This window comes from Phytophthora parasitica (genome assembly GCF_000247585.1).
Source record: "Phytophthora parasitica INRA-310 unplaced genomic scaffold supercont2.39, whole genome shotgun sequence".
Lineage (NCBI taxonomy): Eukaryota > Oomycota > Peronosporomycetes > Peronosporales > Peronosporaceae > Phytophthora > Phytophthora nicotianae.
In genome coordinates, this window is record NW_008649025.1 from 101,587 (window position 1) to 115,295 (window position 13,709).

Below are 13,709 nucleotides of genomic sequence, written 5' to 3' on the forward strand. Positions count from 1 at the left end.
CTTGTCTCCACTCGAAACGTGGCTCCGTATTGATTACCGCCGCCGTTATGAGCATTGTTGTGGTTACTTTCTCCACTTGGTCGGCACCACCTGGCTCAACTCACCCCTAAAGGTATCTACACAGGTGTCTTTCGAATACATGTCAATATTACTCACTGTCCTATGCCGGGAGTGCTTCGCACTGTGGAAGGTTCGCAGCGCGAAGTCCGCCTGCTCAGATACCAAACCAAACCGAACACTGGCCTTCACAATCCGCAGGACGTGCCTTCGATTTGCCTTTGATTGGCATTCCCATTCGTGATACTGGAGCGTTCAGACCAATAGCACAACAGAAGGAGGCATGTCCAAGTCTGCTGCCGGGTATTCCCGAGCTCAGGATCGAACGGCGATGCCATCGAAGCGGGTCCCGACGCTCCCCGTTATCACAATTGTCCCTGATGCCAACCCGACTTGTCCTGTCAGGCGGGGGCCTGCTCAACACCAGGCGCAGAATTCCTCAAGATCGACTTGGAACTCAAGCTTCTTCGACTGTTGCTGCTCCGTAGCTCCAACATATTGCTGTATTGTCACGTGTTGCCCCTGCACTACTATCGCGTCGGTGAAGGAAAGCTTAAGTGGTGGGTACGAGAGGACATTGCTGTATTTCGGTGGACTTGCGCTAGGATTCCTGGTATCCGTCGGTTTCGCGGCGTCCAACACGTCCAACACGTCCGAGGACACTGAGGACATTCCAGTCGGTCCAGGACCACCATCGCCGTCAGAGTTTCCTCAGGATGGAGACTCTGGCCATTCAATCATGTGGCAAGCCTTTGCAGCGTTGTTTTTGATCACATTCCTGCTTGGTGTGTGGCGGCTTCGCATGCAGACACGTCACAGTCTCGGTATCCAAGGCTCGCATGTTAACGACTGCCTCTCCAGCTTTCTCTGCTGTTTTTGTGTTATCTCACAACTTCATCTCGAACTCAAATGTCAGCACAACGAACCGCCAGCGCGGCATAATCGAACGGGTCAAGGTGACAACAACTTATCATCAACTTATCAAGTTGACACGCTGGCGCCCTACGCCGTCATGTAATATCGAATGCGATAAAAAAAATAGAGCTTATGAAAACTTTTACGTCTCTTTTGGCTTTAAACTGTAAGTTGAAGCGGCAATGATCAAGTGCTACGCCCAGTCACGCTTTCACCAAAGAAGCTGATCTGCTTGATCTAGTTGATCAGATTCACCTGTGAATGCGCGACTGGGTGTAGCACTCCTCGTACCAGGCCAAGCAAAAGAGTTTCGTTTGTCCAGATTTTCAGGTTGGGCCAACCGTTGGATATGCGTAAGTTGTGCCGCAACGGGATATGGCAAGAATCGACGGTATCGACCTGTTTACCGTCGTCGTGATCTATTTGACGCAGCAGAACATACCACAACACCACCGCAGACGAGCATGCAGGAAGAGGAAAGAGCATTAAAGGGCTAATAGAAACTCTGTGCTATCATAGCGACTCCACTGGTGTTGAAGGTCTGACCGCATCATGGTCGGCCGGACCAGACGCACGCTAAAACCAAGTAGATCGCCGAGGAGCGTGCCGGTGTTGGTGTCATGGATCATCTCGAAGGTTCATTCCGCGATTTCCTTCGTACTCGTCAAACCACCGCCCACCACCACCGCCCGACCGCAAAATGAAGACTGGAAGTCTCATCGCTGCTGCTACAACGACCCTCGCTGCCTTCACCGCTCCCGCTCAAGTTGCTGCAGCTGAATGCTCCACGCTTTCTCTAGTCGTGACGTTTCTTCCGCTGTTGACCAACGCGAACACGTGTGCTTCTAACACGGGCTATTCGCTCTACCCATTTACCGGACTGCCTACGGCTGACGAGCTCACGCTCATCTGCGCTGACACTACGTGTACCAAGCTGCTGGCGGAGGCTTCCGCACTGGACTTGCCGGATTGTACGGTGACCTACGACGGCGTCTCATACAACGTCAAGGACGAGCTCACGCTCTACGCGACCGCTTGCGGCGTGGCGCGGAAGTAAAGTCGTTGGGGCCTGATAGCTTTGAGCTTTCGTAACAATGCGTTTGTCTTTTTCAATGAACTCGTTTTGATGTGCAACTTCCACTTGCGTCGCCTGAAGATTCCGTTCGAACCAAAGACAGTAAGGTACTGATTAAATATAACTAATGTCGGTAGTATTCAGACAGCGGAGTTGCCCAGCCTATAATTTTCAACAAATTGGCAGTTAGAATGCACTTCTTTATGCTACAAATTCAGTGCGCAAATAGCAACCGTTTATCTTACGGATGGGGTGGTGGAACATCCACGATCGATTAAAGCCAACTGGACATCGTAAACGCCTGGCCTGAGCAAGTATTTCAGCATTATCGCCAACGAGATCATACCCTAGATCGTGTACCCTGCCCTGTATGAAGACTGTAGCATGCATCGCCGCCATCGCCGCCATGGTTGGCTCCTTTGTCATTGCTGAGGAATGTGCGCCTACCACGCTTAGCTTCGCGCTGCTCCCGCTGGAATCGGAGTCGAAACTCTGTGCCGCCGACTCGGGATACAAGCTTTACCCATTCACGGGTATGCCGTCGCAGGACGAAGTGAAGGCCTTGTGCAAGAGCAAAGCTTGCAACAAGATGCTAGATGAAGCTAGAGACGCCGACATGCCAGACTGCGACGTGACCGTTAACGGGACGGCATACAATATTCACGAGAGTATCGAGCTCATGTTCGCAGAATGCAAGGTTATCGACGTTAACAAGCTTTCCACTTAAATGACCCCTTCGCTGCTGTAGAAGTAGTAAATTCCCAATAAAGTTGTTCTTTGAAAGACTGTCGAGCACAACATTACGTGAAGTCCATCGTGTTGAAACAAGGATTAAAAAATGTCGTCATGACGAACAACGCAAGCAAAGCTTGCAGCTCCGATCACAGTAGTTGTATTGGATACCAGCAGCACTATCTACATGTAGTAACAATCTCAATGCCTACCACGCCCTCGTCGATGATGGAAATTCACTTTGCCTTGATTTCATGTGCGAGGGCCGAATCATGACGCCAGGCTGACCCCATCGAAAAGACTATCCCAGTCAAACCACCGTACTGTTGGAATCATCGACACCTCGTAACTCTCTCACTAAAACGAGTAAACACTGAGTGCCAAACACTACTATAAGCTTACGATACCAAGACACTCCCCAAAGTGCTGCAAACCGAAAACAGGACTTGAGTTTCGTGCTACGATGAAGGTACCTGCGCCTCTAGCTATTTTCACGTCTTGTGTGCTACTTGCTCCGTATGGAGTTTCTGCAGCATGTTCCAGCTGGTCTTCACTCTATCAAGACGTCTTGGAAGGTGTCTGTGTCTGCAATGAAACGCAGTGCGATTCTGTCGTCAGTGGCCACGCGAAGCTGACAGAAGGCCAAGTGGGAGTGTATTCGACGTCTAAGGATGGTGCACGCTTGACGTACACCGTAATGAACGTCGACGAGTCTCCCAATGACGAACCAACTTTTTCAATCGAGGTGGAGACGCAATATCAGACCATGCTTGGCTTTGGTGGCGCCTTCACGGACGCCGCGGCCATCAACCTGTACAAACTGAAACCCAAACTCCAAAACTTGGCTCTAGACCAGTATTTCTCCGAGTCGGGACTGCAGTACAGCATGGCTCGAGTGCCTATCGGCTCCACGGACTTTTCCACGAGGACCTACACATACAACGAAAAGGTGGACGACTTTGAGATGACGAACTTCACTATCGCTTCCGATAAAGCGCCAAACTCGAACAAAATCAACCTGATACATCGCGCACTTAACATGACGGAGCTGAAATTGTTCGCGTCTTCGTGGGCCCCTCCGCTTTGGATGACGAGAGGTGATTCGGTCATCGATTGCCAGATTAAAGGAGCACCTGGCGAGAAGTACTGGGCGGCGCTAGCACTGTACTATTCCAAGTTCTTCGACGCCTACAAGAAGGAAGGGATCAACTTCTGGGCTATGACAGTTCAGAATGAACCTGAGAAACCTCCTCTTGCTGTTTCCCAATGGGAGACATTGCGTATGACTGCCGAAGAAGAAAGAGACTTTATCAAGCTAAATCTTGGTCCTTTGATGAAGAAAAACCACCCCGAAGTGAAAATCATGGCCAACGATGACCAGAAACCGGGTATCATGGATCGATCGGCGCCATTTGAGGACCCGGAATCGAAGAAATACTTGAGTGGGCTTGCCTTCCACTGGTACCAGAATATTGACTTCATCCTTCCTGGTGCTGGCAATTTCAAGAATCTACTTGAATTTTCTGAAGCTTACCCAGACATGTTCATGCTCGGAACGGAAGCGTGTTCAGGTTATTTACCGTCCCTCGTTGGTACTGGCAAAGGTCCTGCATTGGACGACTTTGACAAGGCCTGGAAACGTGCTCAAAACTACGCTCGTGATATCATTGAGAACAGCAACAACATGGCTGCCGGCTGGGTCGACTGGAATCTGTTCCTGGACACGGATGGAGGCCCGAACTGGGCGAAGAATATGGTGGACGCGCCGATTCTGGTAGACGAGCAGAATGGAGCCGAGTTCTACAAGCAGCCGATGTTTTACATCATGGGCCACTTCTCCAAGTTTGTGCCGCCAGGATCGAAGCGCATTGAGTTCCCGAAGACAGAGACGCTCGATGATTTCCACCGCTGCGCATTCGTGACGCCGGACAACCAGGTCGTTTTGCAGTTCCTGAATCGTGACAGTGATGAAGTTACATTTACCGTCAAGCAGCCAGACTCCAATACGTTCACGCTTACAATGCCCCCTCACTCAATTCATACGGTGATCCTACCAGCATCCGAAGATACCAAAATTCTATAGATTGGAACTGCGTTGCCTGCATACATGCATCAAGCGCGTGTAATCGAGCTCGTCATACAAAGACTTTGAAAAATCTTCTAGCCAAGTTGTGTTTATTGTATCAATCTGTAGCTGCTATTACTGATTCTTATGCACGCAGCATCTTCTTGCGCGACTCGGACACTCCACATCGCGTGGCGTATGCTGTCAATTCCGTTCGCACGTTCAGCTGCGTTGCCTCAAAGTCGATCGTGCAGTCCGGCAGGTCGCTGTCGATGGCATCTTGCAACACACCCGTACACGTCGGGTTGGCACAAATTGCTGGCATCTGCTGCTCTGTGGGCTTGCCGGTGAATGGGTAGATGGTGTATCCCGTATCGTCGGCGCACGTCTTGGCGTCAGATAGTAGCGGGAGCAATTTAAAGACGAGAGTCATAGTACCGCAGGTCTCGGCTTTGACGAGGGTGGGTGTGGAGATAGCGAGAGCAGTGGCAACAGTGATGGCGATGGTAGTGGTCTTCATGTTAATTTTTCGAGGGGGGGGGGGGTCAACGTAGGAGTTAGTTATTTGGTTGAGTTTTTGTTGGTGCGAGGTTAAGTGGAAAGTGATTGAGGTGGGCTCGTAAAATTCGCCCGAGGAACGTTGTTGCTGCGTTAAGCAAGCTCCAACTTGCTATGGGTTCAAATTTTACCAATCGCAAGGAAAAATTGCTGGTTGGTACTCGTCTGATTAATTTTTGGTGGAAGATACATTGTGGTGGTCGAACTTGAAGGTTGAAGCCCTCATCTCATGGACGGATAAATACGTAGACCGAGATAACAATTGGAGATACTAAGAGGCAGTGTCAGAAGTCAACTCTAAATTCGGTGTTAGGTAGAGAACGCTTATTAAATAAAAGCAGGCAAAAAAAATAACTTGTACATATTAAAACATGTACCTTCAACATGTTTTGTAGACCAGATGATGTCGAAATCTATTGAGAAATGAATTCCTATTCGCAGTCCTCTGATATTAACACTGTATTTACACATGGTGCGGGTATAGCTAACTGAAGTTAACGGTACTACTTGTGCCTGGCATATCTCGAGTCGTCAAGCGAAAAATTGCATGTTGCAACATCGAAGTGCAAAAACTCTCCATTCGCCACTTCGTTTGAGCCACGTGATCTTAGTGTCGGCCAGCGTTGAGCGTATTCTGACCCGAAAATTTTTGGTCACTTAGCTGCATCGTTGGTCGAAAACCAAATCTTCAACCGGTTCTGTGTCTAAAGTGCGTAAAGTTTCACGCGTTTGCTCGGAGCAATCCCATGTGGTCATTCAGTTAAAATAAAAAGCTCATTCACACGAGTCGTGTCCTTCACAGGATTGCCGCCCATACATGCAGGACCTTTTTCATTCTGCAAGCCGCGCTGAAAATTTAACCAGACAGTTTTTGCGATATCCTTGGATCTGTCGTACTCGCTGGAACACTTCAACATAATCTAGAGACATTAGTTTGGCTACAATTGTTTAACAATGACTTCTTCACTTCGCTTGGAAACTCATTCACTCTCCAATTTACCTCGCACCAACAAGAACTCAACCAAATAACTAACTCCTACGTTGACCCCCCCCCCCTCGAAAAATTAACATGAAGACCACTACCATCGCCATCACTGTTGCCACTGCTCTCGCTATCTCCACACCCACCCTCGTCAAAGCCGAGACCTGCGGTACTATGACTCTCGTCTTTAAATTGCTCCCGCTACTATCTGACGCCAAGACGTGCGCCGACGATACGGGATACACCATCTACCCATTCACCGGCAAGCCCACAGAGCAGCAGATGCCAGCAATTTGTGCCAACCCGACGTGTACGGGTGTGTTGCAAGATGCCATCGACAGCGACCTGCCGGACTGCACGATCGACTTTGAGGCAACGCAGCTGAACGTGCGAACGGAATTGACAGCATACGCCACGCGATGTGGAGTGTCCGAGTCGCGCAAGAAGATGCTACGTGCTTAAGCAGACTTGGATTAGAAGCTGTAGCCGTTGTACTGGTCCCCTCTAAGTTTTTGTACAAAAATGGATAAGTAGATGTTGTGTATTTTTTTTTTATATTCATGGCAAATTTCACGTACAGTGCTACTTTTATCGTTTCAGCTACATTTCTTCAAAATGATAAGGCCGAACGTTCAAAGTTTAAATTTAAATGAAAACTTCAATACGTTAGTTTGATTGTCGTTAATAATATGGTACTGTGAGACTAGTTGTCTAAGATGTTCCTGGAGATGATACTTTATGTCTTTCGACCGGGTACAGCAGTGGCAGGAGCCCCGTTCGTATTGGCGTTAAAGCGAACTGACGGCGACGATGCCAAGACGTATCCTGTAGTAGCTGGTGCTCCACCGTTCACAATTGGACCTGCAGTCCGGGGAGGTGTGAAGGCACCGACGACATACACAGAGCTAGGTTGCGTTGGAGTATGCAGCAGGTTGCGGTCAAGACGGTCACTGGCATACAAACTTCGCTGCACTTGTGGTTGGTTCTGGTTCTGTAGAGCCTCAAGCTGACGCATCAGTTTACGCCGCTTCCACCAGTAATATCCGTATGCGACCATCATTAGGATGATAACGACGATAGCCACAATAACCACGTACATCCACCATTGCCAGAAGAAACAGGCTTTGCCCGAGAACGGCACGTAGCTGCTGAGTAGGCTGCTTTTCCGGTCCGACGAGCCAACACAGTCGCAAAACGAGTCCTCTGCAGTCATCGCTTCAATCGTGATGTTCTTACCGGACGTGACGCCGTTAGGGCAGTTGTCTGCCACTGCAAGACCCACGCGTTCATTGGCGCGATCATGCACAGTGAAGAGACCATCCATGAACACGTCGCCTAGCAGTGTAAAATCACCCTCCGAGATGCCGAAAACACGGCACGCTGATTCCCCCGGACCCGTAGATACCACAATTGGCCGCCAAATGTACTCAGCTGGAATGGTGATCGTCATCTGCTGCGACTTATCATCATCGACTGCAAGCGAGATCGTTAGTCCTGGTAACTGGTAGATGAACGAGTCGGCGTTGGTCGGATCGCAGTCACTTGAGCAGCAGGTCGAGTCGTCGTCGAAAAAGCTGTCGGTAACAGAGGCAACTTTTTCAACCTGCGTCTTGAGCTCGGCAATGACGGCACTGTATACACTGGAGGGGAAAGCCAAGTTGCTGGTACCCGAGTCGATGATCGATCGTGGCGAGTTGATCGCCTCGCAGTCCAGTCCCAAACTCTCTCCGTTCACTCCAATGTCCGTGATAATGATATTAAAGTATTTCTCCTGCACTAACGGAGTGTACACGATGTCTCCCTTATGATAACTCTCTCCATTCGGTCCTTCCGTTCCTCCAAGTAGAAATTCCCCCGCGTACAGATACGAACTATCTTCAGTCGAAAAGTTACTCAAGCTTAGCGCCTGTAACGCGCCACACATCTGCAGACTGAAGATATTTTCCAGTCCGTCGGCACTCTCAACTGTGTCAAAATACGGCGTCGGCGGGTCGCTAGAGGGCGACGCAATAGATTTGTATCCCAGACCGATGATACCATCGTAACCTGACGAGATGAAGCTGTCTTCGGCCGTAATCTCGGCGAATTGCATGTTCTCGACGGTGCCCAGACCCTGTCCGGAGAAAGTGTCCCGCACCACTTCGCCACTCCATGCTCCGCTGACGTAGCTCACACTGACACTGGTGCCTTCATCCACACACGTACTCGAGTCCGAGCAAGAGTAGAGATTCTCGTTGGTCAGAGAGCAGCACTCGGCCGTGACAACCGCCGTGTTGGCCGAACCCGTGTCCAGTAACAGGTTAAATGAGTTAGAACTGGAGCTGCCTGATCCCGAAGAGTACACTGGCGACCCGATGTTCACTGCGACGTAGTAGGCCAGACCCGATGAGAGCCCCCAGAGCTCTTGCCGCAGCACATCGCTGGCCTGTGTAGTGTGCAGTCTCAGTAGCGCCGTTGCCACTGCAACATGTATCCGCATGCTTGGAAGAATTTAACCTGATAACTTAACGGACCGACGTAACAATGCAAAATACCCAGTGTGTGCGGCGGAAGGCAGTGTCCTTGGCCAGAGCCTGGAAGTGAGGCCATTGATGCCGCCCAGCAGGTTGTGCAATGCCTTTCGTCAACAGCCTGTGAGATTCGATACAACTCGTCTAGCATGGTGGCGAAACGCACTCTGAGGCCGTTTAAAAAACCTGTAGTTATTTATGTGATGCGAAAACGAATGCGTTGGACTGCCGGATCACGCACTATTGCTTGGATATAAAATGCGGCAGGGGTGGGATGTCCCAACAGATCGTGGCCACTTTTAGATCTTCCTTGCACATCGTGCCACAAAGTGTTTGGATATGGTGCGGATACCTCTGAAAACGATTCGAATAGCCACAGTATCTCCAATATGGTTTTTGTGGACGCTGTTGTATATGGCTGTTACCACATTCAATCCACCAAAATGGCGTAAACGGGCCTGGCAGTCAAACGCTGATCATGTGCTTGAGGGAATCGGCTCCATGACATTTTGCCAGCGGTGTTGCCAACACCGTGTTGGGCTGGGCAGGATGATCGACGCTGTTCTCTGCGCTCTATGTACATCGACTCAGAAGGCAGTGAGCATCAAAGTTATTAGTACATGTAGTACATAACGGCGCCCGAGCGATGAGAAGAAAGTGTAGGACACCTCTTCACTCACCTGGCCGTCAGGCTGGCGTAGTACATCAATCCCAACGCGGCAAGCGCAGCTCTGGGACAACAATGGAGATCAGCTGCGCGATCATCGGAATCGGCAACAAATCCGTCAAGTCCGTCATCACTTTCGTCTGTAAACGAACGACTGCCACTTCAACAACTTCCCTGGATTAATCATTTCACCTCAATTCATGTGCAAAACACTACATAAATTAGAATCGTACATTTACACCCCGATAAAGTCCTTTTATAATTAAGTTTGCTTTTACCCATTAAGTTCGCGTCCATTTAGCTCTTCGCCAAGCACTGCTCTACGCCACCTCCCTTCACGCCTCGTCGTCCACGATGATGAAGAAGAGCGTGGTGAAGAACCGCGCGCCAGCGCCCATCCAGATCACGGCCGAGCAGATCTTGCTGGAGGCCAACCAGCGCAAGGAGGAGCTCGCACAGCCTCCGCGTCGTCGTATCACGGATGCCGCTGAGCTGGCCGAGTACCGCATGGGCAAGCGTAAGGCCTTCGAAGACGAGCTGCGTCGTCAACGTCACCACATTGGGACTTGGATGAAGTATGCAACCTGGGAAGAGAGTCAGGAGGAGTTCGCACGCGCCCGCAGCGTCTTCGAGCGCGCTTTAGACGTTGATTATAAGGCCCCCACGATCTGGCTCAAATACGCCGAGATGGAGATGCGACACAAGTTTGTCAACCACGCGCGCAATGTATGGGATCGCGCCGTAACGCTGCTGCCTCGTGTGGCCCAGTTCTGGTACAAATACGCCTTTATGGAGGAGATGTTGGGCAATCTTAACGGTGCTCGACGTGTATTCGAGCGCTGGATGGAGTGGCAGCCTGACGATCAGGCCTGGTACTCGTACATCAAGTTGGAGATGCGTGCCAAGGATATCCCACGCGCACGCGCACTGTATGAGCGCTACGTCATGTGTCATCCAGGTGAAAAGGCGTACATTAAGTACGCCAAGTGGGAAGAGAAGTCGCAGAAGCAGCTCGCACTGGCCAGAAGAGTGTACGAGCGCGCGCTAGAGGAGCTGCGTAGTGACGAGAAGACAGAGCAGATTTACTTGGCTTTTGCGCTCTTTGAAGAGCGATGTCGCGAGCTGGAACGAGCACGAGCAGTGTTCAAGTACGCGTTGGATACGTTGCCCAAGGAGGAGGCACCGGCGCTGTACAGTGCATTTATCACTTTTGAGAAGCAGCATGGAGACAAGGAGAGGATTGAAGAAGTGGTGATTGCCAAGCGCCGAGTTGTGTATGAGCAGCAAGTGGCCGCTAATGCACTGGACTATGACTCGTGGCTCGAGTACATTAAGCTCGAGGAGAACGAAGCAGCCAGCTCCCAGTCGTTTGGACTCGTGCGTGAAGTGTACGAACGTGCTATTGCCAATGTGCCGCCTATTCCGGAGAAAAAATACTGGCGTCGGTACATCTACCTCTGGATTAAGTACGCTCTGTTTGAGGAGCTTTTGGCAGGCGATAACGACGACAGTGGCAGCTCTTCAGAGCGCTGCAAACAGGTCTACAAGACGTGCTTGAAGCTGATTCCACACGATAAGTTCACATTCGCCAAGATCTGGATACTATACGCCAAGTTCCTCATCCGGCAGCGCGACGTACAGGGAGCAAGGATGACACTGGGTGAAGCTTTAGGTCGCTGCCCCAAGAAGAAACTCTATACTAACTACATCGAACTGGAGCTCATGATGGGCGAGATTGACCGCTGCCGCAAGATTTACATGCGCTTCCTCGAGTTCGACCCGCAGAACTGTGAAACTTGGCAGAAGTACGCGATGCTCGAGCGACAGGTGGGCGAAGTGGAGCGTGCTCGTGCCATTTACGAGCTGGCAATCAAACAACCGGTGCTGGACATGCCCGAGATGATCTGGAAGCACTATATTGATTTCGAGATTGAGAATGACGAGCGTGAGAACACTCGAGCACTGTATGAGCGACTGCTGGAGCGCACCAAGCACGTGAAAGTCTGGATCAGTTTCGCTCAGTTCGAGGCCTCGTCACCGGATGATAAAGAAAAGCAAGGGGAGAATCTGGAGGCCGCGCGTGATGTGTTTGAACGTGCGCTGCGGTATATGAAGGAACAGGGTGGCGAGGAACTGAAGGAGGATCGCGTCTTGTGTATGGAGACGTGGCTGGAGATGGAGAAGAAGGGCGGAAACGCTAAGATGATCCAGAAGGTCAGCGAGATGCTGCCCCGCAAGGTTACCAAGCAACGCATGGCGTACGCGCAGGACGGGGTACGCTATCGGTTATGTTTGCTAACTTGTTTGACTGGTTCTAACTTTGGTTATTTGCAGACGGAGTTGGGTCTCGAGGAGTACACGGACTACATTTTCCCGGACGATGAGCAGGCCCAGTCACACCTCAAGCTGCTGCAGGCCGCGCAGCTCTGGAAACAGAAGAAACGCGCACGTGACGAGGCTGCAGCAGTGGAATCCACAGACTAGCTCGATGGCAAATATCAAAACGTTGTCAACGGTTATGACAGGTCACTTCAACGTGTTTGTCTCATCAGCTACTACCTTTCAATTCCGCTATCGTGTTTCAAGGGATTAGTACTTTTTACCCGCCCAGTTGGATCATTGTGCCATCCACCGAGAGGCTCACAAGCGATAACATTATGTCTCTTCCTCTGCGATCATTGCTGTCTTCTGGGCGCTATACGCGTCCTCTGCTACCACGCGCAGTTTCATCTCGTAGACCAGCGTCTTCTCTCTCCTATGGTCCAAGTTTCAGCTCCAGATTCGCTTCGACGGCTCCACCCCGTCACGTTTTCGCCGATCCCTCCGTGGGTATTGGTTGTCTCCCTTTAGCGCCTGAGGAAACACAGGCGGAGCGTGAGCTATTCAACTCGCTACCAGAATTCCAGGGCGCTGCACAGGTTCTTTTAGGCCAGGGAAGCGACGAGGCACGGCTTCTGCCCAACCACCTTCGCGCCGAGAAGGCTCTGCCCAAGCTCCAGCGCACGGTGGAGATCTGTCGCTCATCCATGGGTTTCCACAGCGTGTATCTCCAGGCAGCATTGCGTCATCTAGTGTCCACGCTCTTTATGAAGGGCGACGTGGCCGAGGCCACAAAGATCATGCAGGAACGTGGAGACGTCATGCAGTGGCCTATGGCTGAGCACGAACGCATGTTGCGTCTGCTGCTGCGCTCCAATCTGCCCAATGAGGCGAAAGCTTGGTGCAAGAAGGAAGAGTTCGCCAATCAATTCCCTAAGGATGCGACGGTGCCGCTTAAGTGGACGTTGTACGAGCTCATTGGCACGGAACTGAGTGGAGGCGCCGAGCAACTGGCCAAGGCTGTTGAGGATCCGCTATTCGTTCAAGCTGTGGAGACGCTGCGAGAGAAGAAATATGTGGTATTGAAACACGAAGAAACCAGCAACTTGAAGGCCAGCGAGGTGCAGCTAGGACGCGAGATTCCCTACTTGTTGGCGCAGTATGCGTCACTGTCAGTGGCTAGCAGTCGAGCGCTGGAGAGAGATCCCAAGGCGGACCCTAAGGCGCCTCCGACTGATGCCCAGTTGGTGAGTTTGAACCAAGCTGAAGTGCTGTATAAGGAGGCGCTGGAGTGGGTCGAGAAGATTGCGGCTGAGGAAGGCAAGGACGCGCTGCTGGCTTCAGGACCGAACGCTCCGTTCGGATCTTGGGTCGAGACGAACATTGGAGAGCTGTTGCTGCGCAAGAACAAGCCTGAAGAGGCTATGGAATGGCTGGGCAAGGCTCTGAGCACCCTACAGGCTGAGCAGACTGGCGTTGGAGGCAGCGCACTTGCGATGACTCGAGTTCTTGGCCAGATCGCGAGAGGTAGCCATGCCATGGGTCAGGCTGTGACGAGTGAAGGTCTGTTTGTTACGGTAGTCGAGACGTTTGAGCGCGAGTCGAAGCTGTCTGCCACAGATCGTGTCGAGTTTGCGCGCGTGCTGCGTGCGTATGGTGATCTGCTGGCCAACTGGGAGAAGCGCGAGGCCGGTGCTGCGAAACGGTATGCGCAGGCCGAAAAGGTGGAGAAGGAGCTGGCAGAAATGTGCAAGGCAAACCAGAGCACCGTCGCGTTGCACCCCATTTTTTATTTGCCGCTGTAAGTGACTGGTAGTTGAAATGTCATG

At 51.2% G+C, this 13,709-nt stretch overlaps 9 protein-coding genes across 9 annotated transcripts; 7 read left to right on the plus strand and 2 right to left on the minus strand.

Moving 5' to 3' along the window:
• Nucleotides 1-340: 340 nt before the first annotated feature.
• Nucleotides 341-1,097, plus strand: PPTG_14234 (hypothetical protein; the record flags this gene model as incomplete). Its single annotated transcript, XM_008910791.1, has 1 exon — nucleotides 341-1,097. The coding sequence occupies one exon, from the start codon at nucleotides 341-343 to the stop codon at nucleotides 1,073-1,075; it is 735 nt and encodes a 244-aa protein (XP_008909039.1). The 3' UTR covers nucleotides 1,076-1,097.
• Nucleotides 1,098-1,624: 527 nt separating this feature from the next.
• Nucleotides 1,625-2,029, plus strand: PPTG_14235 (hypothetical protein; the record flags this gene model as incomplete). The annotated part of the gene is made up of 1 exon (XM_008910792.1): nucleotides 1,625-2,029. The coding sequence occupies exon 1, from the start codon at nucleotides 1,673-1,675 to the stop codon at nucleotides 2,027-2,029; it is 357 nt and encodes a 118-aa protein (XP_008909040.1). The 5' UTR covers nucleotides 1,625-1,672.
• A 424-nt stretch (nucleotides 2,030-2,453) lies between these two features.
• Nucleotides 2,454-2,774, plus strand: PPTG_14236 (hypothetical protein; the record flags this gene model as incomplete). Its single annotated transcript, XM_008910793.1, has 1 exon — nucleotides 2,454-2,774. The coding sequence occupies one exon, from the start codon at nucleotides 2,454-2,456 to the stop codon at nucleotides 2,772-2,774; it is 321 nt and encodes a 106-aa protein (XP_008909041.1).
• Nucleotides 2,775-3,242: 468 nt separating this feature from the next.
• Nucleotides 3,243-4,948, plus strand: PPTG_14237 (hypothetical protein; the record flags this gene model as incomplete). Its single annotated transcript, XM_008910794.1, has 1 exon — nucleotides 3,243-4,948. The coding sequence occupies one exon, from the start codon at nucleotides 3,243-3,245 to the stop codon at nucleotides 4,860-4,862; it is 1,620 nt and encodes a 539-aa protein (XP_008909042.1). The 3' UTR covers nucleotides 4,863-4,948.
• Nucleotides 4,939-5,434, minus strand: PPTG_14238 (hypothetical protein). Its single transcript, XM_008910795.1, has one exon. It carries the CDS (start codon nucleotides 5,362-5,364, stop codon nucleotides 4,990-4,992), a length of 375 nt encoding a protein of 124 aa, XP_008909043.1. The 5' UTR covers nucleotides 5,365-5,434; the 3' UTR covers nucleotides 4,939-4,989.
• A 1,037-nt stretch (nucleotides 5,435-6,471) lies between these two features.
• Nucleotides 6,472-6,846, plus strand: PPTG_14239 (hypothetical protein; the record flags this gene model as incomplete). The annotated part of the gene is made up of 1 exon (XM_008910796.1): nucleotides 6,472-6,846. One exon carries the CDS (start codon nucleotides 6,472-6,474, stop codon nucleotides 6,844-6,846), a length of 375 nt encoding a protein of 124 aa, XP_008909044.1.
• A 74-nt stretch (nucleotides 6,847-6,920) lies between these two features.
• PPTG_14240 (hypothetical protein) lies at nucleotides 6,921-9,007 on the minus strand. The gene has a single exon (XM_008910797.1). It carries the CDS (start codon nucleotides 8,861-8,863, stop codon nucleotides 7,121-7,123), a length of 1,743 nt encoding a protein of 580 aa, XP_008909045.1. The 5' UTR covers nucleotides 8,864-9,007; the 3' UTR covers nucleotides 6,921-7,120.
• A 908-nt stretch (nucleotides 9,008-9,915) lies between these two features.
• Nucleotides 9,916-12,045, plus strand: PPTG_14241 (hypothetical protein; the record flags this gene model as incomplete). Its single annotated transcript, XM_008910798.1, has 2 exons — nucleotides 9,916-11,835; nucleotides 11,896-12,045. The coding sequence occupies 2 exons, from the start codon at nucleotides 9,916-9,918 to the stop codon at nucleotides 12,043-12,045; spliced, it is 2,070 nt and encodes a 689-aa protein (XP_008909046.1).
• Nucleotides 12,046-12,218: 173 nt separating this feature from the next.
• On the plus strand, nucleotides 12,219-13,685 carry PPTG_14242 (hypothetical protein; the record flags this gene model as incomplete). The annotated part of the gene is made up of 1 exon (XM_008910799.1): nucleotides 12,219-13,685. The coding sequence occupies one exon, from the start codon at nucleotides 12,219-12,221 to the stop codon at nucleotides 13,683-13,685; it is 1,467 nt and encodes a 488-aa protein (XP_008909047.1).
• Nucleotides 13,686-13,709: the final 24 nt, after the last annotated feature.

Coding starts and splice junctions, on each gene's coding strand:
- PPTG_14240 (XM_008910797.1), bottom strand. CDS start 8,863: ATGCGGATACATGTTGCAGTGGCAACGGCGCTACTGAGACTGCACACT.
- PPTG_14238 (XM_008910795.1), bottom strand. CDS start 5,364: ATGAAGACCACTACCATCGCCATCACTGTTGCCACTGCTCTCGCTATC.